General features: G+C 44.3%; 1 protein-coding gene and 1 pseudogene across 2 annotated transcripts in view; one reads left to right on the top strand and one right to left on the bottom strand.

Annotated features, from left to right (window-relative positions):
* The window catches only part of LOC138491096 (zinc finger protein 33A-like), a 512,100-nt gene that overhangs the window by 118,361 nt on the left and 366,345 nt on the right, over positions 1–27,394 (bottom strand). The window contains exon 7 of one of the 2 annotated variants that reach the window (XM_069617410.1): positions 11,028–11,192. The exons of the other annotated variant lie outside the window; for it this stretch is intronic. Coding sequence (XP_069473511.1) covers positions 11,028–11,192 — 165 coding nt within the window. The remainder of the gene's footprint in view (positions 1–11,027; positions 11,193–27,394) is intronic. 2 annotated transcript variants of the gene reach the window in all.
* LOC138493390 (septin-10 pseudogene) overlaps positions 14,292–27,394 on the top strand; it is a 35,445-nt pseudogene continuing 22,342 nt past the window's right edge.

The following is a 27,394-nucleotide window of genomic DNA, read 5'->3' as shown; positions in this document are numbered from 1 at the left end:
CACAGAGCCAACACCACACCTTTTTCTTCCAAAGTGCATTTTTTTTTTAATTAATTAAAAGAATTATTCAAATAGCATGTATACAAAAACACCTATGGGCTTCAACTTCCAGAATTCCCCATGTAGTGAGACACGTAGGATGCAGGGGTTTGAACAAGATACCACGAACATGAGACTCAAAGTGCAGTCTATTTTTTCCAAAACACCTGTGCGTGGGACATTTAAACCTGGTGAGCGCACTATTCAGAGAATCAGTGCAGGAGGAGATGTTGACTCCTATCACAGAGCTCAAGAACACGAAGATCATGTACCGGTGTGGTAGAGCAGAGGAGGCCGCCATCTTAGAGGGTGAGACGCTGTACCAAAAAGAAGTGCTGGGGAGATGCTGGGGGCCACAAGAGAGGTCCTGGGCGCTCGGCAAGTCAAGAAGGTGGCCTTCTCCATTTGCGGGACCTGAAGGGAAGCAGGCATCTGAGGGCAGAGCCAAGAGGGAAGCTGTCAGAACGTCTACACCCACCAGTTCGGAAAGCGGGTGAAAGCAGCACGCTGCAGAAGTGCAAACCGAACCAGAGATGCTGGAGAAAGCCAGTGAGCCTACCCAAAGCCAGTGGGGATCCGGGAAATTCCATCGACTGTGCCGACAACAATTTGAACCCAATACCGTTGAAGAATTGTATGAATGCAGAAAAAGCAAAGTACAAACCCCAATGAACTATACTATGACTACCTAAATTGCAAATGTGGGGCAAACCTTAGCACAAACATATATACAAAACCAAGAACAACACATACAGCATTGGTAACACTGAGAAACTGTAAAACGCATGAAAAGTCATGGTAAGCATGATACCAGTCAGCAGAGATATATAGAGAGTTCTGGCAGGGGAGGATACCAGGCAATTTGCAAACCCCAGGAATGCTAAAGAAGAACTGTGTTGTCTGAATCAAGGAAAGATTGGTGTTGATTTTCTGAACCAAGGAGGGAATGGTAGTTGTTGCTTGAACCAAGGAAAGGCTGATGTCAAAGAAAGACAGTTACAGAATGTGTTGCCTAAACAGGAACCTTGTGAAGCAAGGCAGGAAAGAAAGGAACTGCTAGTATAAGAGACTGTTTCCATTCTACATCAGAATCTAGGTGAAGGGATCCACCCTCTGGAACCAATGGCCTCCACCTGGGAAAACACTTTTGCTGGAATTGTTATTTCAGTTGTGAACACTTCTTGCCAGTTTCAAGTTGAAAATATTTTCCTTACACACTTTTATTGGTTTGTTTGTAGTGTAAGGGTCAGGATAGGATGTTTTGGACACAAGGATGGTTTTTCAGTTATTGACATCCTGACACAGACAGATCTTTCGTTTTGGTTTATATGTAGGGAATCTCTTCTGTAGCTTAGGGTCAGAGGCATTTTCCCAACACTTTCATTTAATAAATATCTTTGACAAAAACATGACAACCTTGTGTCTGGCTCTCAGTTTTGATCCCTCACATGGGATAAAAATATCGAAACCAGTCTTACTCCCCAATGTCAACTGTTACTATTAGAAGCCCAAGCGTTTAGTGAAATTAACATCAACAACGGAACAGATCTATAGATTGCAACATGGCAGCGGAGCAAAAAGGAGAACTCGTTTATGTCATTCTAATCAGGGGATTATACACGCAAAGGGCCTCATTATTTTACGCACTTGGTGGTATTTGCAGTGAGTATTCCTCCAAACGGAATGAAAGCTACCACAAGTGGGAAATGTGGCATTTCCACCGGATTATGAGTTCTGGTTAGTCCTACAGGTTTTCAGTTACCGCCAAACTCGTAATGAGGCTCAAAGTGCCTAATTCACCAAGTTTAGGAAACAATGGGGGTCTTTACAACACTGGAGGTAGCCATGCCGCTATTTGCGGCATGGCTACCCCCACTCCGGGTACCGGGTCCGGGTTCCCTGAATGGGGAAATACCGGGCCATTCCGACCTTGGAGGGCCTGGTATTTCCCCATTCAGGGAACCCATCCCCATTCCTGTTCGAGCTCCTATAGGGCACAATGGGAATGGGGAGCATGCTAACAACGGGCCCGTTAATGACGTTAATAGCATGCTGGACATCTCGCGGGACCCGCTATGGATGCCTGCTTTTACCAGGCGTCCTTAGCGGGTCTCGCGAGCGGACCTCGTAATGAGGCAGTAGGGGGTTAACGGTGCTGGCAGCTCTACCGGCCTTGTTAACCCCCTACCGCCAGGGTTGTAATGACCCCCAATGCATATGTTGTGCAAAGCACACCATTTTGTGCAGGTAGGTCTGAATTGAAATGTTCTTCATGGTCATCGAGGGCAGGATATGCATAGAACTGCATGTGTGATCTTGGACACAGCAGCATTCGCTACTTGCACATGGAGCACCTTGGCATTGCGTGTACATTACAATAAGTCTTTTCCTTTATTTTCAGCATTTGCCTTTCACACCCACTTTTACCAAAGTCCCAGCTTTCTGAAAAATACATCCTGCAAAAATGGAGCCATTTTGTTAACCATTTTCTGGTTACGCAAGGTCTGAAAAGATGCATATCAGGCTCTCATCCCAGTCTCTGGATAAATCGAGCTGGACCTTCCTGCTTTAAGCCCCATTGCCAGCGGCAGAGAAGGTGAGACCTGTGACGTGTCATGTACCAATAACACACAGCATAATGATAAGGCATATGAAGGGACCATGCTGAAAAAGCAGTAACCCCTTCATGGCTTCACCAAGAAATACACACGGATAGTACCTATAGCTGTAATGTTTGTGGAAGTTCGATATTGTGTCTATGAGTGTGTGCATTTATGAGGTTACCTTTTGTTCCCCAAACCACCCATCTCCTCCTATCCCCTTTGTGCATTGAAGTTAGGAACTCTTAATGAAACTGGTATTTGCCTGTGAATCTCAACCATACAATCAGCTTTTTAACCCCTGAAGCTCTAATAAAGTTGATGTCACTTCGTTGGCACCACAGTCCCGGTGCAAAGGACGTGACCTACACATCCTTTCTGTATTCAGTGTGAAATACGGTTAACGCAGCACAACTATTCCCACACCAGCAAAAGGTTAACTGGGCCGGTGCTTTCACCTCTTAGTGCCACCACTTTTCTGATTTAGTGATTTTGAGTCCCAGATTATCTGGTTGCTCGATCAGAGTACAGGTACAGATTCGATAAGAAGGGACACTTCTATCTATAGGCTCCGGAGGCTGCAGGAAGCCTTCCCGCAGCCCCTGGGACTCAGTGGTCGGGGAGCCCCTCAGTTGGTCTCTGTAGTAGCCTAAGTGAGTGTTGGTGAATCGAGTTTATCTAGTACCAGACCAAAATCGAAGCATACTCTACTAATCTTGGCCAGCAGCCATCCCAGACTTGGGACGCAAAGACCCACGGGGAAAATGGAATCAGACAGATGTGCAACCCAGAAACAAAGGACTTTGCCCATTTTACAACATAAATGAGCATCACAGACCTGGACCCACCTTTTGGAAGCCAGAAGACTAACCTTGGAAACCAGGACAAAACAGAGATGCGACCCATTTTGGTAAGCCTCACCATCAAAGACTACTCCCATGTGAGCAATACCAAAATCGAGAAGTTTAGAAGATCGGACTCAGTCATGTCAGTCTCCCTGCTCTTGTCACGAAACAGAGACCAGAAGAAAAAAAAAAGCACTTTGCATCCCGATGGACAACAGCACAAGAAAAAGCCATTCCAATATCAACCCCAGACTGGAACTCAAACGGTTCATCCTAGCATAGCATTATAATAACTGTAGTCTTCACATAACCCAAATCCACTACCCTACCTCCAAACGACTCACCCCTCCATCTCCTACCACCTTACACTAGACACACAATCTCGTATGCAGTACATTTATGCCTACTACCACCCCCACTAATATTGGTGGAGCAATGCCAGAGCTCACACATTTAGCTCCATCACACACCCCGGCACACCAGTGACTAATCCAGTCTTGGGAGTGCTGTCCTGTAATGGATCTTGGGTTCCATCTTCCATATAAAAGCACATGTTCAATTGTCACCACCACACATCACACAGCCCACACTGGCACTTTGGTACTTCTGGCCTGCACTCATACACACCTTAGGTTTTGCTTTTGCCTCCTCCTCTATCCCCACTAACACTCCAACCCCTACTCCTTTCTTGCAGTGTCACACAACAAGGAAGCAAACATAAGAGGGGCGGGGTGCACTATACAAAGGAACGTTACATTACTTTTCCTTAGACATCTTGCAGGACTATTGTGTTTCTCGCCGCTGCCTTGTGTAAGGAAGCATGGTATCAATAGCAAGACAGACACGTGACCACAGTTCAAGGGGATTTATTGAACTTTAACAAGGGTTTGATAAATGCCTATCTAATCCTATATCTACAGATGGGAGCAAGCTACGACCATCAAATAATAATGCAGTCCTGGTGGAGTCTCCTCAAAATAAAAGGGCCTATACTAAAAACAAACTATTGCTAAACACCATCTTCAAAATACAAATAGTGTGAAGGAGTGTTCAAGAAAAAGAAAGAAGTGTTCACAAAAATTATAGGTCAGGATGTTCAGCCGTTGGTCTCCCTTCCCTACGTTTTCAGCACAGGACAAGGCAGTTCACTCGAGCATAGCACACTCTCAGGCTTCTTTGGAACGAGGACACTGATACATTATCAGCATCAGGGCCTTCTGTGCCCAAGTCTCTTAAATTATCAAAGTCTCTTGATGCAGAGGGCCCGATATACCAAAACAAACCAAAAGTTCCTTTCCTCTTACAAGTACTCAAGTTAGGTGATTCACTCTTCACCCTGGAACCCCCTCTTCCGGGCACAGATACCCTTCTCCAATGTTCAGAGAATATCCTCTCGGGTAACTCACAGTTCACCCCGCATCCCCCACTTCCGTGCTCAGATCCCCTTCTACAATGTTCAGAGAATATTCTCTCTTGGGCGACTCCCGGTTCACCACTCAACTGGGCTCAGATCCTTTCATTTACACAATTAGTCTCCCTCAGCCGGTTTCGGACCAATTATAGTTTGTATTATCTATCAAAGATTTACAAATGTGCACAGGGTTTAGCTTGACCCGTTGCAGAACCACTTCGATTTCACAATTTACATTTGCCACTTCTCAGTCGGATACATAACAGAGACCTTCGAATGAGCAGCCATGTGGTGCTGGACACTCTGTATATGGTATGTAGCTTGGCTACAAAAAGGTCAGTCATTCCTCAGATGTTATATTCACGTCGTTCATCACATACGCTTCACACACTGTTCTCATCAGATGTCATCATACAATGTTCCGCTTGCAACCTTGGTTCTAACAGACCAGTCTACTATCAGTCTCCCCACCTCACTGGCTGTGCTGACTTTACTGGTGCTGCTTTGTTGAAGGAGCCAACGACAGCACCACAGCAGCAATTGCTCCTCCCCGCCTTGGCTATTGACGCGTGAGAACCCCCGGTACCTCCGACACACAATGCACTCCTCTTCAGCTTTAATTCCAGGTCTTATGTTTCTTGTTCTCGAAGGCTTGAGAAAGTAGTGTTTTTTTCTCTGAAAAGGTCAAGGGTACTTCACTCGTTGCAACCCTCTCTGGTCTTGCCGTCTTTCTCCTCGTATTAAACTGTCATCTTGGAACTGCTGCTTCCTCGCATGTTTTGTCTTGCTCAGTGTGCTTTCGTGCTCCGCCTTTTATCTATGTGGCAAAGTGTGATGAAGTTAGGTGTGTCTAATGATCAGTAATTGATTGACCCTTGTGTTGTGACATGTCAGGTATATGGCTCGGGTGTTAGTCCGTTTTCTCTCAGCGTGAGTTGTCCGTGAGAAAGTGTTTGTGCCGGGAAAGGATGTGGGGTTGAGTTACTAAGTATCCTACCTGGTAGGATGGGGTAAAGGTGTTACAGGGAAGGGGATACCGCGTCTCGCCTGTCGGTGTCCCACTTCCACTCCCGAGGACCCCCCCCCATCCAGGTGATCCTCCCACACTGGTCCACCTCCAAGAACTGGATCCATAAACGATGTCCGTGTCCTGGCCACCTGGATGACAGATCCCCGGGGACTATCCGGTGAGCCACTGTCTGGTTTCTCAGACTTGCTTTGCTTCCCCTCTCCTTGTGTGATTTCCATCTTCCGCCATTCAATCTCTTCTGGCATTTGCCGCCTTTCTGCCTTTTTTCGAATTGTATCCCTTCACTGCTCATGCGATCTCTTTTTTTTGTGCTTTCTTATTCCTGGTTTCTTCCGCCCGCCTCACTTTGTGTAATGTACACATTCTTTGTATATCTCTCGCATTAAGGTTTGCCTCTCCTTTTGCGATTCTTCTGTGGACTCTCCTGATCATTCGCCCCTCCTTTCCTTGTCCGATTGCCTTTTTCTTCCTCTTAATACGCCAGAATGCCATCCCATTACTGGCAATCTGTCCTAGTTCAACAGGGACTCTGCCCTTTCTTAGCATGCTTCAATGTCATTGCATCATTGGCAGTCTGTCTCTGCCCTTTCTTAGCATGCTTCAATGTCATTGCATCATTGGCAGTCTGTCTCTGCCCTTTCTTAGCATGCTTCAATGTCATTGCATCATTGGCAGTCTGTCTCTGCCCTCCCTTAGCATGCTTCAATGTCATTGCATCATTGGCAGTCTGTCTCTGCCCTCCCTTAGCATGCTTCAATGTCATTGCATCATTGGCAGTCTGTCTCTGCCCTTTCTTAGCATGCTTCAATGTCATTGCATCATTGGCAGTCTGTCTCTGCCCTTTCTTTTACCATGCTTGAATGACTCCCCATTGGTAGTCTGTCTCTGCCCTTTCTTAGCATGCTTCAATGGCAATGCATCATTGGCAGTCTGTCTCTGCCCTTTCTTTTACCATGCTTGAATGACTCCCCATTGGTAGTCTGTCTCTGTTTAACAGGGACTCTGCCCTTTCTTTTACCATGGTTCAATGGCAATGAACAACAAACCCAAAGTGGGAACCTCAACTTTCACTGATACCTAGAGGTAACACCAAGCATTATGAACAAGAATGGTATCAGGAGAACAAGAGAGACTGAAGAAGGTGGACAGACAAATAAGAACTTAAATCGGTATATTCATTTTATTAAGATTTATCTAAAAAACACTTCAACACATATTAATTTAATTAATTCTAAAAGACATTTTGCTAATCATACAACCTTACATACACACTCTAATGCAATGTTTAAATAATGTACAGTGCTGAGAAATTAAAGAAGCTGATCAATTCATTAAACCACTTCTTTTCATTGAGTTTATAAAACATTCACAATGTTATAAACCACAGTTCATTCCTAAATGTAATATCATGTAATATCAGCACTGTACATTATTTAAACATTGCATTAGAGTGTGTATGTAAGGTTGTATGATTAGCAAAATGTCTTTTAGAATTAATTAAATTAATATGTGTTGAAGTGTTTTTTAGATAAATCTTAATAAAATGAATATACCGATTTAAGTTCTTATTTGTCTGTCCACCTTCTTCAGTCTCTCTTGTTCTCCTGATACCATTCTTGTTCATAAATCAATGGCAATGAAGCCAAAGATAGCAATGCCATCCCATCACTGGCAGTCTGTCCTTGTTTAACGTGGACTCTGCCCTCTTTTACAACCCTTGAATGCCTCCCATCATTGGCAGTCAGTCACTGTTTAACATGGACTCTGTAGTCTCTTTTGGTCGCGTTTTCATTCTGTCGTCATCTATTTGGGGGTGACTGAACCAGATGGATTGGAGCCTGCTGGGGTGTCAGTGTCTGACCAGGAGGAGGGTAGACGGTCCAGGACTATGCCCAACGGGGAGATTGACTGTGCTTGATGAGGTAGATTGTGCCCAGTGGGGTGACTCTGCCTCATGGGGGTCGGGCAGGGAAAGTTGGGCCTGAGTCAACATTTATTTCACAATACTGCCTAAAATAGTGAATGTCGGGGTAAGTGGTGTGTGATGGGGTGAAAAGTCCACAACACTGCCATACATTACTAGCCCGTTTACCCAATAGACAGTGACCGCGATGGAAACGGCTATTCCAGTAAAATCAGATTGTGGTTATTTTTTGGTTCCCTGATCCCTTTGGCGAGCACCTGCACTTCTTTTTCCAGTGTAATGCACTGCATACAACCGTGATATGCCATCAAAAGCCAATCACCGTTGTGTCCTTTGGTAGGAGTATGGGAGGTACACCACACACCTGATCAAAATCAGGGCAGAACATAATTCATTACATCAACTCGCAGTTTTGGTTGGATTAGAATAGCCTCTTAGTGCCTAGAGGCAAATGGGTGCACAGAGGGCTCATGACACTTAAAAGTAACATTCTTGATAGAAATTCAGCACAATCTGATAAAAGCATTAGAAATGCAGGACTACTGTGTGCCTTGTGTGTAGATCACTGCCCTGTATGTGTGCAGTAGTGCAACACACCATCTCATTGCTTTCCCAGCGTCATTCAAAAGCCATGCCCGTGGGCCTGCCCTGCACACTTCCCATTGCCTTATCCTCCTCCATCACTTGAATCAGTCAATGAAATGTACATACCACACCCTCTGACTGCAGATCCTTCAGCCCAGAGCGTCTCTCTTCATTCCTCACTGCCAGCAGCAGAGGAAGCAAGACATGGCTTGTCCAATAGTAATAACAGATTCCATGCTGACAGTGGGGGGTGATCATCTCCATCTATAACAAAACGCGTGGGGGTGCCCCTGTTTTAAAACCTCAGAATAATGACATACAAATATAGCCGAGGTTGACACAAATTGAATAAACGCCACAACTCATAATGAACAAAATCATTGTCTTTACTCAAAATCCAAAATGATTAGGCCATCCCCCCACATGACCAACTTTCATGCATGTGTAAAATAGCACGTTTTTAGCAACAATGGTCCCAATCTTAACAAAGACATTGTTATTGGATTGTTGTGTTTTTTGTATGCCGTTCTCGATGTGATGAGACAAGAGGAAGCGCATGTCTTTTACATAGTGTCTTTGTTACCATTGGGACCATTGGTGATAAATACGTGCTGTTTTACACATGTATGAACATTGGTGATGTGGGGAATGGACTAATCCTTTGGGCTTTTGGGTAAAGACAATGTTTTTGTTAATCATGAGTTGTGTTATTTATTCAATTTGTGTCAACCTCAGCTATATTTCTGTGTAATTACTAACATCTTCATGACATCACAGTGAGTGTAGTACCAATAAGTGCTATTTTTTGCCTGCAAAATGTATTTTACAGTTCAAGAACAATAAGGTTAATTCTGTCTTCAGCGCATCTTCTCAGAGTAAATCGTGGAGGATGAACTAAGCCGTGCACTATGTGATATTGAATGTTCACACTGCAGTCCCATTTAATGTCATGCTTCTTTGGGGAAACTTTCAGGCACACTGTTGCAGACGAGTCTTACACAATTACGCCTTTAGCAATGTGTTGCTTTTCAGGATTTAAGAGTTTCTGGCCAAGGTAGGGTCTAACCTCTGAATTCCTAAAGACGTGAGCACTTCACTGCCTCACTAGGCCAGTAAGATCGCATCGCCTCAGTTACAGCATGCTACCTCTCGTAGACTCTGTACAAAGATGAAAAGACCGCCAAGCCCATCTCCCAAGTCTCATTATTTACACATTTTAGTTAAGACAAATCTAAGATAATTGGCACAACCTTTCAACTTTTGAAATTAGAAGGAAATATATTTTCTGAATTTACCAGATTATGTATCCGAAGTTAAAAATGCATTGCTGCAGCAAGGCCAGGGATTCACATGCCACTGGAATTGTCAGTTTGTATAACTGTAGTTTACATTTGGCGAGACTTTGTGTACATATGCTTAAGCACACTTTACAGCCACAAACAACCTACAAATCTCTTGACCTGCAATTACAATCTACACCAGTGGTCTTCAAACTGTAGGTCTGCCTCCTCCCACTCCCGCGGGGGCTGACGGAAGTACGGAAGCGGGGCAGGGGGGGATGCGAGGCTTTGTAAAACAGGAATATGGTGACCGCTTTTAATAGAAAATACAAGCAGATATCTGGGGTGGCAGCAACAATATTTTATAATATATAAAAAAGTTTGAATACCACTAATCTAGCAATTTTCTATGTATTCAGTAAAGCATTTGGTGTATAATCCATTGTCCTACATTTAGAAAGCTAACCCTCCATCTTCTGCAACCTTCAGTTTAATGAATCCCACCATGGCCTAGGGAAAGCGGCTTTGACAACAGCCCTCCATGCTACAGTTAAATATGGCCACAGCTTCGCTCTATTCTAAACACACACCACTATAACTTTGACACATAGATCGTGCCCCACAACATTCGTACCACACCACTCTAAGCGGTTTACCTCGATCGCAGGGCACACAACCATTTTCCTTTCCATAATAACTCATTTAAACTTGTTAATAAACATTGTTGCACTTTTTGTTCAATGGTCTACTCTAAATAAGGAGGGTCTTGTTTCATGCCCTATAGCTTCTATTTCTTCATTTGATATTTTTGATGTTGTGAGCATGTTTTCGTTGATGGTAATTCAGATCTTTTTTCCGAATGAAGCTTTTCTCACATTGGGCGCATTTATAGGGCGTCTCCCCAGTATGTATTCTTATGTGCTCATACAGATAATCCTTCCGATTGAATCTTTTGTGGCAGAAAACACAAATGAATGGCTTTTCCCCTGAATGTATTCTATTGTGTGTGATAAGATGGCTCTTCTGAAAGAAGCTTTTCTCACATTCAGTACATGCATATGGTCTCTCTCTTGAATTCCTTCTCATCGATCGAGAAATTCCACCCTCCAGACGGTAGCCTGTTTCACCTTCTGGGCATGTGTACACTCTCTGGTTGTGTTCTGTGCTTGGGAGAGCTTTAGGAAATGGTGAATTCCTCAGATGAATTCCACTTTCATTATAAGTTTCTGATCTTCCTGCGGCTGAGCTTCCCTGTGGTAAACTGAAATATTTCGGATTGCAGAAACCGCTTTCACATTCAGCAGTTGCCTTACCACCAACTTCCTGATAAGATTCTGGCAACATCTGGCATCTTGTGTTCGTTTCCTGGTTAGAATTCTGGAGAACCATTGTGTCGATTGCCTCTGTAAATGTTTTGCATGGTACATTTCTTTTTATATAGTCTCTCACTTTCTTTCTCCTGTTCCTGCTTTCATCGCCTGTTGGAGTGAAATGAGAGTCAGTCATTAGCATTTGACAAGTGAGTCTATAGCTAGATCATTTTCTTCAAGACGATAATTCTGTCTGGAGATGGTGTAAGGAGAAAAGCATGTTACTAGCTGTAGTAGAGCTGTAGTACAACATAACGCATACCCTATAAAGGAATTATGCCAAAGATTTAGAAACCAGATCTTCTTGTGATACAAATGTCTTTTCAATATTTTCCAAATTCTTTTAGTTGATATAAAATAGTTTATAAAGATTATACATTTGGCAAGGCATGATGATGGATGGAAGAAGTGTTTGTTTTAAAGGGAAAATGCTTATTATTTCTTTCCTAGTATTGTGACGCAGTACAATAGTAATTGGCATCCAATTCTTTCATCCGATTGTATGAGAGTTTGTTATGATGCCATGTTAAAAAGAGCAGAGCCCCCAGTATCCACTAAGTATACTGGGAACAAAGAGCCCAGCATAACAACCCAAAATCTGATTTGATGTTGAGATTCTGGTCGGCCCTTAATCGTTATTAAATAGGTCTTCAATTGCGTCCAGAAACCTGAATGGCCCAGAGTTGACCAGATGCTTAGCAGGAGTTCCATACAAAGTGCTGTCCCTGCAAAAGCTTGATTTCCCATTCAGATCTTTTGAGATAATGGATTCTAGGGAAATCTGAGTGGAATTTTCTAAATAGCAGTGGATGACTTTGTTGATGGTATGCCTGGGGGACCATGCACAGTGCCTTTGTCCAAAGGTAATGAAGGCGGCTGTCAGAGAATTGCCATGATTTAATCCCAACAAACTGCATCCAGTGAGAAGTTGAGCCATTATGCTCTAATTGTTACCATCTTCCAAATAAATATTTACGTGTGAATAAGCAAGGTTGGTATAATCTGCTTGTGGTGCAGTTGGCACAGTGGGGACTATAGAGTGGGTTGCCTGGAGCAGTAGGTTTCCCTGTTCAAACATTCTTAATAAAAGGTCACAGCTATTGCATTAGCGTGGACAATTAATTAATGATTATTTACAATAATAATGCCCAGGTGTGTTTCCTATAAAGCTGGTGGTGGGTTACAGTAAAAGGCAGTATATTCCACAGTAAAGAGAACCACAATAATTTAAAGAAAGGAAAGGGCAACTGGTAGCCTGACCACATTGTACAAAACAAAGACCAGGCCTTTAGTGAGAACCCAAACTGACCCAACGAATATAGAAGAGCGCGGTTGTCCACTGTGTCAAACACAGCTGAATACTCTAAACAAATCAGCGTGTAGAGCCCCCCTCCCCCCTGCTGTCTGCAGACCTCCTGAGAGCAATGACTGAGAGCAGGGCCATGCCAGACCCCCTGGATGTGCAGAAACCCTCCCGGAACGAGTCCAGTGGATGAAGCTACTGCAGTAAGGGCCAGATCTTGCTGAGCACAGCCCACGAGAGAAATGCAGGTGTACTACGGGCCGCAAGCATGCTGCCCCTGAAGAACGTGCAGACGCTTTCTTCTGAGTGGTGACATAACTGCAAACAGCATCTAAGGTGGTTCCTTGCCATGCAAGGAGGAGGCATTACTACACTGAAGATGAGCTGTGCAAGGATAGGTTGTAGCTCTGAGCATCTGGCAGAGGACAAGAGTCTCTAGGAAACCAGCACAGCAGCAGGTGCTGCCGAAGCAGGTAAATCAGGTCTTGAATAGGACGCTGCAAAGGGCTTTGCAGAGAGGAGCACTAGTCATTGGAGGGACGTCAAAGCTTTGTGGCTTTGTAAATCAAAGATTTACCTACAGGAAGCAAAAGCGGGCTCACAAAAATGAGAAACCTTATTCAAATAAATAAACCGGTACCATTGTCATAAATCTGAACATAAAATCACAATACCGATCCTGGCTTGATCAACTCTTTAAAAACTTGAAAGACCGTTTGGACTGTATTTGGCACCTAAAGGTTTAGGAATGTTTAAAGTCGTCATTATGGAGCCAAGAAGACATGTGAAAGGTTGGGCTAGCTCAGCAGTAATCCACATGCGGTCTATGGCCTGGTGACTTTTTTAGGGTCCATAACTCTGCTGTGAACCACTTTGAACGTGGTTTGGGTGCAGCCAGAAAGGACTTGTCACGCTGGGGTACCAAGCACTACATTGACAGGGCGGGGATCAGTTCTGCTTCCTCCTCCTACCCTCTGGTTTTGCCCACAGAACAGCTGCCACACCGAAGCTTCTTGCTCTTACTGAATTCCCCCCCCACCACTCTTGTCCAGTTCTTCACTACCTTCTACGAATGTTACAACCACCTCTCGTCTCTATCTGCCTCTTATCACCTCCGCCTAATGTTACAGCTTCTTTCAATCTTCTACCACCCAATGTTATCCCTTCCCTCCAACACATCCTCCAAGAATTTACCCCTCTCACCTCCAACAGTCTCCACAGTCCCCATATCGCCCTACAAACTCCTCCAACTGCCATACACAACTTGCTCAAACTATCCACATTCAGAAACTGGAGCTGCCCGTATTTAAATGATGCTCCCCTTCTCCTTGTAGGGGGGCAGATCACAGAGGATCTGCACCTGCAAGGGGTAATTGAGTGAGGGCTGAGATTGGCTGGGTTCTTTGAGTGCACCTGGGGATAATCTGGAATAAGGGGTGGGACCAATTGTGTATCTAGCTTGTCTACCATCTTGGATTTTACACATGCTTCTTTGACCCTCCTTACGTCTGTCTGTACTGAGCTGGGAGCTCTGGTGGGGTTTCCAGCATGTGGATTCAGAGCTGGAAACACTCTGGTAAATTATGTAACTCTTTAGATTAATTTGTGATGCTGAGTGAGCAGGAAAATGGATACAATGTTCTCGCGGTGGACGGTCATAATGGCGACAAAAAAATGGCGACAAAAAAATGGCGACAAAAAAATGGCGACAAAAAAATGTCGACTTTCTCTTTTTTTAATTATATATTTATTTTAGGGGTTTGGGAGCTAAAAAAAAGGGAAAAATTAAAAAAAAATTAAAAAAAAATTAAAAAAGGGGGGTTGGGGGAACCCCCCCATATAAAAAAAATGCATTGAAAAAAAAGTCGACATTTTATTTTTCGACATTTTTGTCTGTCGACATTATGACTATAAACCTGTTCTCGCAGCACAAAATGAACTCCCTAGGGAACAATTGTGCTGTAAATTTGCCTTCTGTTCCAGTTTACCAGTGTTCAGGAAATCATAGCCTTGAAAGACACTTTGCAGGACTGCAAAGCCCAATGCGGATCCAGCAAATGTCTAAATGGGCTTCTCCTGAAGTGCTGGATGAGGCAGTAACTGTATCCAGACTTGCACTACATTTGTTCAGAATAAAGTGAGGGGTCACCTTAATGGGAAACCCTTCAATCTCAGGTTGTATATTTGGGTCTGACTAGAGAGATTTGTACGCTCTTAACTGGGGAGGGGCCCTTGGGACTGGCCTGTGGTGAGGCCATATGATTGTTCCCTGCCAGGTACTGGGGTCCCAGGCAAGGACATGGGGATCCTCCACATACATGCCACATCAAGCACATCATTACTGGCTCAGGATTGTCACCTTCCTACACGTCCGCGGATCTAAGCAGAGGACATTTTCACAGCTATACATTCATGTAGGCCAAATAGCCCACCACATCTTTAATCCATTAGGAAATCTTTGGTGCAACATCTGAAGATTATGAGAATAACAATCAATTATTGGGTAAATAGCTGCTGGCGAGAATCTATAGCTGATGGACTGACATCTCCTGCAACTGAAAGATCACAAGGTGTGTGTGTGTGTGTGCAGGGAGAGAGGCTCCACCTTTGGTGGAAAGGTATCCTATCTAATCTTTACTTCCACTGTGCCTTTATGCGTAATGCAAGCTCAGCCACACCCTCACCTGACTGGGCAACTGGTGTGGTTCACAAGCATGAAGTGAGGTAGAGTGACTTAGATGATTTAATCACCCTAAATATAGAGTTCTGTAAGGGTGTCTGTGCACTGGAGCTTGGGCAGACCCCCAGCCGTGCTTACCCCTTAGAACCGGCATCCTCTGACAGCTGTAAGGAGTTAGGAGCAAGACTCAGAGACAGGGGGCATTGTGATGGTTGCTATAGACGTTTATTAAAGAAACAAAAGAGGGTTGGAAAAAGACATCTCGCCAAATTACTAAGAGGGGTTTCCCTGCCTCAACAAAACTAATGGTTGTTTGTGCCAGAATGTCAAAAATGAAAATGTTCTCCATTCTAACCTGACCCTTACATGCCAAACTCAAAATAAAGCGCAAAGGGATATCGTTTTCAAGGGGCCATTTGTAGCTTTTTCCAAAGTTCCAACACGAGGTTCCAAAAGGTGCAAAAACAAACAAATAATACAAGTTCCACAATCCTCAGGAGGGGGGGGGGGGGCCTTGCCTGAGTTTCTCAGATTCTTGTCAGTTCACACTCACAATTCTCAGGAGGGGTTTCTCTCCCACTGAGTTTTTCAGGCACTTTATAGTTTACAAACACAATAATTCAAGGGATACGGTTCCTCCCTTGATGCCTTTTCCACTGTTTCCCATTACCCGGTCCAGTGGGTACGATTCCCTTTTTCCGTAGAGCTATAACATTCAAATATATTTACTGGGTGCGGGTCCCAGGCCCGCAAACAATTTACCAGGTGTGTTCTCCTGCAAGGACTTTCTTCACTTTGCTTTTGAACAATATGCCACTTTCCAATCCAGGGGGTATGGTTTCCTTCCCCTGGATTTCACACACCATGAAGGGGTTCTCTTCCTCGCATTGACTTTCACAATGTATTCAACTTTCCAATCCAAGGGGTATATGGTTCCCTTTCCCTGGATTTCATACACCATCAAGGGGGTTTTCTTTCTCTCCTTGATTTTCACAATTTCATATTCACAGTTCTTTCCCCAGAATATGTACATTTTCCAGTCCAGGGGGGTTGGCCCCCTTCTTGGACTGCACACACCTACGAGGTTGCACTTCCTCTTCTTGACTCTTCCAGTTTAATCACAATGCCTGGTACACTTTCCTAACAGGACTTTTTACCATCTCAACTTCTAGGTTTCCCCTAAGTCGGGGGGCTGCCATTCCCCTGAATTACACTTCTAATAGTTTCCACTTTCAGGGGGTATGGGCTGTTCCTTGTTTTCTCATACTTGGTTGCGAGTCCCAGACTCACTGTGTTTCTATCAACATTCAAGTGTGTCGTTTCCTTTAACTTCAAACAGGATTTTTCGGTTGAGTCCACGAGCCGCTCTCATTCATAGGCATTATTCCTAAAGGGAGAGACATACCCAGAGTGGAAAGGGGATACCATGCTCGTCAGTGAGTCTACCTCCCTCCCATGAGGATTGTCTCCACCTCCAGCGTCAGGGTCAGGATCAGGTAGAGGCCCCGGAGAGGGAGGGATGACATCACTGGATTCATCACACAGCCTACTTATATTCTTTCTCTTTTAAACCCACTGTCCTAGACCCAGTTTTGGAAACTAGCATATGTCGCAGTCACAAATCTCGAGGCATATGTGGTTACAAACCCTTTGATGTTAGGGCGAGTATTTTTACAAAGCGACCAGCAACCCTCATTGATGCACTTTATTGTGCAATGGGTAAGATCGGAGGCCACTTTTCCAGGAGGTTCTACCTTTGTTTTGAGGACTATTCAAAAGCCTTCGACTTAGCCTCTTGTCCCCAACTTTTGGCTAAACTAACCCACTTGGGAACTGATCCCAGTCTGCTATATTGGCTAAAGGCACTCTATTTAGACACATCAGTGGTTGTATGCCTAAATAGTGAGGGTTTGATATCTAAATCAGTTACAACAAACGTGGGACTAAAGCAGGGATGTGTGTTAGCACACCTACTTTTCAATCTCTTTATTTCAGATTTGAATGTAGCCATTAGTTTGATTTTATATCATTTTTATCGCGCACCATTGACCCTTAGGCTTGAGGGTGCCTACAAACAAACAAATACAAAGTAAACAGGCCAGGTAGTAGGCATGGCATAAACAATGCAGAGTAAAATGAATAAAGATACATAATGGCAAAAAGAACGAAACAAAGAATTATATCATGCAAAAAAAGTGCAGCAGGAATAATCAATATGAAACATCCTCAAAGCATAAGACTAAAACAAGAACTATTGTATAAAGAGCATTGAACGGGTCATCTGAAGAGAGACATATCGATTCAAGACCATTTTCAGATTAGTGTGTAATGAGCAATGCTTCAGCTTTGTAATCCTAGTGAGGAACCGAGGTTAACTACTAGAGTCACATCCCACCGAGATACAGTCGGTGTTGTCAGAGTTACACCAGTTTTCGATCTGTATTCTGCGGAGGTCCCACAAGTCTTGAGTTCTCACACATTTGAGACCCACATTTAGATTGAGGCAGGCTAAGATTTTATTCTTGAGGGCCTCCCTGGATTCAAACAGTCTTGGTTTAACCACATTAGTAATAATAAGGTTTCTGGAGTCAAGAACAAAGTTTCTTAAGGTAGGGTCAGTAATAGAGCCATCGATTTCTTATATCGCAGTTCTCTAGGATGTGTAGAAAGTGGTACAGAAACGGACTTAGAGGGGGGCAAAATGTCCTTCGTTGAAACTTCCGACTCCAGGCAAGGAGTAGGGACAACTACTTTTACCTGGAAAGACAATCCCAAGTAAGAGGACTCAATGGGGATTATTTGGCTTCCCTGATGGACCCTAATTAGGACTAGGGGAGTTTGAGTGCCGCCCGAAATGTTCCACCATCAAATGGGGGCGAACAAATAGCATGGTTGGTTATGCAGATGACACTGTTCGGCTGGACTATACACTGATAGGCCTACTACACTTAATAGATGCGATAGTAGCATATACCAAGCAAAACTGTCTCTGCATTAACATCTCAAAGACTAATATTTTAATCATTGGTGACCAGATAAGAATTAAAATCAAGCTAGACATGGACGATAGACCATTATACCTCTTGATGTGGTTGAATCCTACACTTATCTGGGCGTCCCTATTAAGCCGAGTCCTAGATACGATTATCATGGCAACCCTGTAGTCCTCAGAGTTGTAAGAGAATAGCTGGTTATGAAAAAATGTATTGGCGTTAAGGGTGGTAATAATGTTGAGGGATATGTCAACATTTATAAAAACGAGCATTGTTCCTGGCATTTTGTATGGTTCAGTGGTCCTCTCCGAACAAAATATGAGGGTAAAACCCTTTGTTCCATCTTGGGAGTCCCCCCCCTCATCAGTCCAAGTCGAAGCTTTAAGACAGGAGCTTGGGTTACCGTCCTTGAGATCCTTATGGATGCTGCTACATTGTATTTTGTATTGACTTTCCTCTATTAAATACAGATTGGTTGTTGGGACTCATTGCACAACAATATAATTCTGAACAAACCAACCGTTTCATTGCGGAACTACGAGACCTGGTTGATACTCAATTGCACAAACTTGGGACAACTATGACATATTGGATTACTCTTCCCAATGTATCGGCCATATCGAAGAAGAAAATCAGTGCCTGGGATGTGAACAATAGCTTGTATGCTTTGCAGCAAAAGGAATATTAAAGAATATAGCTATCAAGGGTTTCACCTTAATTCATTATGCAAATATTTCACTAGGTTTTCCAGTAGGCAATTAACACGATCATGCATGCGTTTTAATATCCTCCCTACTTTGGAGCATGTCGGTAGTAGGTCTGGTATTACATATGAGGACCGTAAGTGTTGTCTCTGTAAAACTGAAGTTGAAACCACTCGTCACATCCGAACGGCATGCCCAGTTCTGCACAGTGCTTATTTGAAGGGCTACACATCGCTTGTGCCCTGTATGGATTTTATCGAGTCTGACCAATTCTGGAATGGCCTCCATGATGCTGAATCCTAATTCAGTTTACGATACGAACTAGATGCAGTATTTTAACTGAATCCACACCATATCTCCACACCAACACTGAGAGCGAGAAGATATACTCCACTACACGGCGTGTACCAGAAGAGGAACACAATTAGAGCAGTGACACGTGGCTGAATGATCGAATTCATGTACTTCAAGAACCAGATCACCGTTTTAAAGATTTGGGTGTTCAAGACTTCTTACTGGATACTAGATTTTTGTGCAGAAATTATCGATTCTGCAGCAACTTTGGTGCCTAACCACACAGTTTCAAGTGGTGGTGTTGCCTTATCCATACAACTACCCTGGATGGCATTTAAGAATACCGACTAGAAGTCGATACGTGTATCCTCCACACAACTGAAGTATGATTGAACTAAGCATTTTAGCTTTAGTTGACTTAACCAGTTGATGGGAGTTGGGCCGCATAGGCTGTTTGCATGTTGTATAGTGCAGAAAAGGAACTAAACATGTTGGGTTTAGATATGAACACCCACATTGATGTGGTTGCGTAACAACAAACTAATGATAGCTATTGAGGCAGAAGAGAATCGTGCCTTTGCATGCACTCAAGACTAAGACTTGCCAATAACTTGTAATAATTAAATCTACAGTTGTGGACTTTTAGAGATAGGATTTCTTTTAGACTATATGGTCTGTATAAATGAAATATTTTGTGATGTGTATGTAGTCACTTTTATGGTGGGATGCTCTGGTCACCCTGTAAAGCACAGGACAGTTGTGGATGCGTTTATGATTGAGATATTTGTAATGCTATATTGATTAGACATACATTTTGGTTTACATTAATGAGGTGCATCTATGTGAAGGTTGAATTCTCCGTTACTAGTAGGCCCCCGTGGGGGGAGCGACTTAGAGGATGCTAGCTTTAAAGTGTGCATCGCTGAATCCAGCCCGACTGTAGCAGCTGCTTCCCATGTATGGAAAAATGCCTTCTAGCAATTCAATCAAATTAGATTTTACAAATGTATTCGTTTCTTTTATTGTGGGTTTAGATATATTCTCTTTAAGCACTTTAGGGCTTAATGGCTGGTTCTCTTAAACAAATGAAATTCTTTTTTTACTGATAAGGAATTGTAAACTTCAGATTGGCTTTTATTGTCAGTTTTTAACTTTTTATCTCTATTTTAACATTTGTTAAATAGTATGTCTATTGGTGTGTTGATGGTTTTATTGTTCGTATGTGCTTAAGGTTTTGTTGAAACAAATGCACAAAATTAAAATAAATTGTTTTTAAAAAAACAAGTTTGTTATTTGAAATGTCAATTTGGGGAAAATTGGAACAAGCATTGCCACAAGCCAAGAGATTTTAATGAAGAAGTTGAAGGGCAAAAGTTGTAAAAATCTCCTTACATGAGATATCAATTTGGGGAAAACTGGAACATGCATTGCCACAAGCCAATATATGTTGACAGAAAGAACTTGAACACATCTCCATTTATGCAATGTCAATATGGGGAAAAAACAATGATCCTACTAGGCTTTGTGCAATTCAGATCGCGCAAGTGCCAAGTGCGGGGAAGTAGATGGGAAGAAGTGGGGGAGGTGGAGAAGTGCAGGTAATCAAAAGTGCAGCCAACTAGTGGCTCAGTGCAGGTAAAGAAAAGTGCAGCCAACGGGTGGCTCTTAACCGCTGAGAGGGGACTGTAGCGTTACAGTTGTGTTTCGAGGTTCCGGCGAATAGGAGGTTGCAGTAATCAAGCCTCACGCCCGTGATTGCTCTGGCGATGGTGAGGAAGCTGGACGGTGTGAGGAAGTGTCTGGAGGCGTTAATGAGTTTGGCTGTGTAAGCCGCAGAGGAGGCGATAGCGTTAACTTGTCTGGTGAGGTTGAGGGAGGCATCCAGATAGACACCGAGAGTTCTGACTGATGTCAAGACTGCTATGTGGATGCCATCAATGGTGAAGGTTGAGTATTAGTTTTTTTAAGCATGGTCAGAGATCCCCCCTCTCCCCCCGGGGGTCTCTGTTTTGTCATCGTTGAGCAGGGATTATTCATGGCCATCCAAGCTTGAATAGTAGCATAGGTACTAGCGCGGCAGTTGAGCTATCAGTCTGCTTTGGAAATAAGAGCTCAACAAACCAGTAGTCTTCAAAATGGACATGATGGCGAGCACATTGAGGATTTCCGTAGCTTGCCTCTTGCTGGCCATGTGGGCTTTGACAGTTTACCAGAGCAGTTAGGGGTTCTGCTTTAATATACTATGTGTTGGAGAGACTGGCATTGGGAAGTCAACGTTAGTAGATACACTATTTAACACAAATTTTGAGGATTATGAATCAACACACTTCGAACCCTACGTAAAGCTGAAAGCACAGACTTATGAGCTCCAAGAAAGTAATGTGCGATTGAAATTAACCATCGTAAATACAGTAGGATTTGGTGACCAGATAAACAAAGAAGACAGCTACATGCCTATTGTAGACTACATAGATAAGCAGTTTGAAGCATACCTCCAAGAAGAATTGAAAATTCAGCGTGCTCTATACAGATATCATGATACACGCGTACACGTCTGCCTTTACTTTCTTGCTCCTACTGGCCATTCCCTGAAAACTCTGGATCTACTCACAATGAAGAAGCTCGACAGCAAGGTCAACATCATTCCAGTAATTTCCAAAGCAGACACCATCTCTAAAACTGAGCTGCACAAGTTTAAGATTAAACTTATGAGTGAACTGGTCAGCAATGGAGTTCAGATATATCAATTTCCAACTGATGATGAGACAATTTCTCAACTGAATGCATCAATGAATGGGCAACTACCATTTGCTGTTGTGGGAAGCATGGATGAGATAAAGGTAGCATAGGTATTGTTGATTGTGCGGGAATCTGTCGTAGGTGCCAGTGAGGGGGAGAAAGATTTGGGTGTCATTGACATAGTTGGTATAGGCTATGCCGATGGAGTCAAGGAGGTCAAAGAGAGGTTTAGTAGAAATGTTGTAGAGGGAGGGAGGAGATACCCCACAATGGATAGGTGTGGGATGCCGGAGAGGGGCGGGAGGCGCTGGCAATGTCTGAGAAGACTCATGGTTCTTCCTTCCAAGAAGGAGGCTATCCAGGTTGTGGCCTCTTGGGAGAAGTGTGCGGCTGACTTGAGGTGGTGGCAGAGAGTGTTGTGGTCTACCAGATCAAATAGGGCTGGCTTTTTTCTGTCTCTGAAAGCATGCAGCTGGTATTTTAGGTCCAGCAGTGCTGACTCAGTTCTGTGACCTGGTCTGAAACCGGATTGGTGCATTCCGAGGATGTGGTTGGATTCCAGGAAATCTTGGATTTGCTCATAGGCTGCCTTATCCAGAATCTTGACAAGGAAGCGGACTGTAGTGATGGGGCGGTAGTTGTTGGGATTTGAGGGGTCTAGCAGAGGCTTTTTTTTAGTAGGGGAGAATCCATGATTCTTTGAGGTTGGGAGTGACTGTGGAGAAGGAGGCGTTTATGAATTTGGTGATGAAAGGGGTGAGGGTTTCTGAGCAGTCTTTGATGATATTCGGGGAGCATATGACGCCTTTGCATTTGGAGGGTTTCAGTTTGTTAAGTATCGTGGCTGTTTCTGCTTTTGACACTTCCCTAAAGTGGAAAGGGGTGAGGATGGGATATTGGTGGGGGGAGCAAGAGTCGGGGAGGTGATGAGCGTTTGTTTGGATATTATTTTCTGTTGTAAGGTTGTGATTTTGGCACACAGCTTTTTGGATGCTATTGCACTAGGGCTCACCTTTAATGATGGGTGAGGGGGGGTGTGGATGGTGTTTCCAATTTTCTAAGGATTCTAAAGACTTCTTGAGAATTCGAGCTGGTGTTGGAGATTCTTGTGTTGTATGTGGTCGCTTTTAAAGTGACGATGGACAGTTTGTATTCTTTGGCAATAGTAATGAAAGCGGTTTTCAAGGCATCAGATGGGTTATTTCACCAGGTGATTTCTACCTGTCTTTTTTTAGAACGCAATGCGTGTAACTCAGTGGTGAACCATGGGTTGAGGTGACCCACAGGTTTGGCTTTCCTAGCCAGCAAGGGGGCAACCATGTTGACAGCATGGGCAAGGTTGTTGGCGTAGATGTGGGTAAGGGGGTTTGGGTCTGGTGTAGAAAGATTTTCATATAGAAGAGGAGTGAGGAGAGGTGAGATGGATTCTTTAGTTAGTCTGCGGGAACAATGTGAGAGGGTGGGAGACAGGGAAGGAGGCACGGGCGGAGGTAGTTTCATTGGCCGGAGGGAGAAGGACACAATGCAATTGTCGAACCAAGGGCAGGTTAGTATGTCTGTGATAGGGATGTGATTGTTCAGGTCAGCTATCCAGTCCAGGGTTCTGCCTTTTTCGCATGTGTAGGTGTGGAGACTCTATGTGTGAAGGCGGGATTGGATAGGGAACTCGCTACTGCCGTGGTGGATGTGTTAGTGGGGTCGTAGAGACCTAGATTCAGGTCGCCCAGGATTATACTCCTGGAAGTGGGCTTGATGTTTCCTAGCATTAGCGTGATGTCATCCTCAATGGAGGCGGAAGGGCTTGGGGGCCGGTATATGATGTGGATGGACACTGTGTCCCTTGGTGAGATGGCTAGTTTGCCAGTGAGGAGTTCGAATTTCATTTCCTTGGGGCTTACGGATGGTCTGATGTTTAAGAAGTCTCTGAATACGAGCGCAACGCCCTGTCCTGTCTATGTAGGGCATAGCCATTGGGTAATGCTATGGAGAGGGCGGGCCTGAGGCTTTGTGGAGCCAGGTTTCTGTAATGGCTAGTAGGTCAAGCTCTTGGGTGATGATGAGGTTGTGTATGTCCAGGGCGTGGGCAGGGAGTGATCAGGCAAGGTTCAGTGCGGAGGGTGTGGTGGATGGGGTGCATTGTGAGGCAGCAGGCATGGAGGTGATTGCCTGAGGACTGGATGAGTGGGGAGAAGCGGATGGGTGAGCTAGGTGGGAGCCATAAAAGGTATTCATCGGAGGAAGTGTCAGTGGAAGGGTTGAAATGGTGGTTCTAGTGGAGATGTGGTGAATGGGTTCAGTGGGCTGGGGAGTGTGCCACTCGAGGGTGTCTATGTGCTGGTGGTGATTGTGGTGTATTCTATTGCCTAGGTGAGTGATTCTGAAACAGGTATGTGCAGGTTTGAGGGGGTGTGGGATAGGGAAGGGGAGTCTGGATTTCAGTTTATGGTTCCTCGAGGAGGCATCAGGTGGCACGAAGGCGTGGGGTAGGTGAGGGCGGTAGTTACGCTGTACTGTTAAATGTGAGATGCTGTAATGGAATGGGTCTACACGGCGAAGGGGCTCTAGAATGGTGGGGGTCTCGTGAGGCAAGGAGGGGGAGATGAGTGGTTGGAGTCGGGGTGCACCTGGGGAAAGGTCCGGGATTGTCGTGGTGTAAAGGGCGTCTGGCCAATCCGAGCATTCTTCACTTGCAGAATGGATGTTGCAGGGAACAGGGGCGGCCATCTTTGCAGGGCTTACATCACGGGCATGTTGCTGCGGATCTACATGCTCCGGCATGTTTGCGGGTACAGAGATGGATCCCTCCTGGGATCGTGGTCGCAGCAGAGCTGCAGAGAGTGGTAGCAGCCTTACAACACAGCCTTGAATAACGGCTGGCTCCGCCATCCGGCTCAGGGGGTGGGGGGGCGAGTTGGGCCATAAAGGGCATCTGGCCAATCTGAGCATTCTTCACTTGCAGAATGGATGTTGCTGGGAACAGGGGCGGCCATCTTTGCAGGGTTTACATTGTGGGCATGTTGCTGGGGATCTGCATGCTCCGGCGTGCTTGTGGGCGCTGAGATGGATCCCTCGCAACAGAGCTGCACAGAGTGGTAGCAGCCTTAAGCGATTGCAGAAATAGGCCAGGGATGGAGCAAGGGTTTCAATGTGGTCCTTGATGGTTTTGGAAGAACAGGGGCAGGAATGTATACCAGGAGATCTAAAGAGTCAAATGAAGAATTCCTGGCAGGGGAGTATACCAGGAAACCATCCTTGCAAAAGTAGCGTGAAATAGACAATTTGCAATCCTGTCATTTATGAAGTAGTTGTGAAAAATAGGCAATTCTAATGTTGAAAAGACTTATTTTGCTATCCTTCAAACAGTGTTGTGGGAAAAGACATTTCTACTATTTCAGAGGAATCATTGTTTGAGGAAAATACTTTTCACATTCCTTAAGAAAGTGCTTCATGAAACATTTCCCAGGTACTCTTTTAGACTCAGACTGTAAAGAACACTTTGGCTATCCTACCTGAAATAATCCAGGGGAAGGGACCCCCCCTCCTGGATTCAAAGATTGTTTAAATTTTCATACTTGATTTCTATACACATTTTATTAAGTAAAATGCAGAACATTTACCTTGCACCTTTGATTGTTTGTATGAGTGTCAGATATAGTTTGGACACAAGGACTGTTTATATAATCGATGAGAAGATGCAGACTGATCTTTAGATTTGGATTCCTAGGCAGGGAAGCTCTTTAGAAAAAGGGGCAAAAACGTCTTTGAGCAGATGCGAAAACTGTGAACAATCTGAAAATGACTTGCATTGTACACCAGAGGAAAGCTATTCTTCTACTCAGGTGAGTGTTGCAAGTGTTACAAAGTTACACATTTCCTGTGGCAAAGGAGTTGCAATTACACCAGACCGCTTCACAGTCTTACAGAAGGCCTTTCGATGTAGATGCTGAAAAAACAGAGGGGACCTTGGTGGAAAGAGGAAATGACAGCAGAGGTTCAGGGGGCAGGAATGTAGGCCCCATACAAGTCTAGGACATATTCTCGAATCCAAGATGGTGGAATGAATTAATATAGGATTAGGTCAACTTCCATTTAAGTAACTGATGACCCAGTCACAGAGAAAAGTACCCCAAATGTAGCACATAGCTGCAATCCATGTCCCTACACTCCACCCAGGAGGAGGGGAGTATACAATATAAAAAGCAGCCAGTTCAGCCTAGCAGTGTGTGAGGAGAAGCTAGGGGAAGGTGTTTGGAGTCGATTGGCGAGCTGCAGGGTTATTAAGAGTTGAGATGAAGGAGAAAGTTGAACGGAGAGTATTGATCGGGTGTAAAGAAGGTGATGAGGTGGGAGAAGGATAGCCCCAATACCATTTGGGTAAGAGGACAGATGAAAGTAAGGGGTTCGGGGGTGGGGGGGTGTTGACACGACCGCAATATTTTCCAGATCTTGTTTTCTTAGTCTCATGACCCCTTTGAATCTTTCAACTTTGTACTTCTTTTCTTCCTCTTTAAATCCTTCCAAGCCACCTCCTTCTACCCCCTCTCATTCCCACTCTTCCTGCTCTCTCCTACCTGCTTCCGATAATACTCTGCTTCCTGATCAAGCCCACCCTACTGCCTCTCCTCTGGATCCTATACCTTCCTCTCTGGTCCATAGAGTATTTCTGTAAGCACAAAAGTGATGGGTGGAAGGTTTTGAATGAATCTGAACCACTGGCATTGCTCTGAGCGACATTTCGGGCAGGGCTGCCCCCATTGGTGGCAGTACCTGACTGATGTGCATATGGCTGGACCCCTTTTGCAATGGCGCAGACGGGCTAAAAAACTGTGGTGTGGAAGGTTGCCCAGAGCAACGCCAGTGGTTCAGATTAATTCAAAACCTTCCACCCATCACTTTTTTGTTTTCCATAGAGTATTTCCCCATCTCATGCCTCTCTTGATCGCTCTCTTCAATTTCTCTCGTTCTACATCCACCTTCCCCATGGATTTCAAAACTCTATTAGCCTTCGTATCTTAAAAAAGGATCATCCTTGGACCCCTTCCCTCCCACTAGCGCTCTTCTTATTTTTCTTATGCCATTTCTATCTAAAGTTCTTAAGTGCATTGTCTACTCTCAATGTCCCTCTGGGCTCCTTTCTTGAATCTCTCCTGTTCTCACTCTACACTACTATGCTTTCTTCTATTATGGCTTCCTTTGGTTTCTCTTTTCATTTCTATTCAAAGGACTCTCAGATCTTTGTCTCCTTTTCTGACTCTTTGTACACCTCTCTTTCTGCGTGCCGGCTTGAAATCCAATCCTGGAGGCACTCTTGGTTCCTCCACTTTTACACTTCCATAACAGAAGTTCTCTTTTTTCAATCATCTATTTCCCTCTCCTCTCCCTCTCTCCTTTCCTCCCTTTCATTTCCCCGTCTGCACAAAATCTTGGTGTCCTCTTTGATCCCTCTCTCTCTCTCTCTCTCTCTCTCTCTCTCTCTCTCTCCTCCCCCCTCTCCTTTTCTTCACATACCTCTTATGTGACGAATTCTTAGATGTCATCACTTCTCCCTGAGGGGGAGTCCTTTCTGACGAGGCCACGGAGATGAGACTGCTACCTGA

The sequence above is a fragment of the Ambystoma mexicanum genome, chromosome 10, assembly GCF_040938575.1.
Source record: "Ambystoma mexicanum isolate Mex_15411 chromosome 10, UKY_AmexF1_1, whole genome shotgun sequence".
Classification (NCBI taxonomy): Eukaryota; Metazoa; Chordata; class Amphibia; order Caudata; family Ambystomatidae; genus Ambystoma; species Ambystoma mexicanum.
Note: the sequence above shows the minus strand (reverse complement) of the source record. Positions and strands in the feature narration are given on the sequence as shown.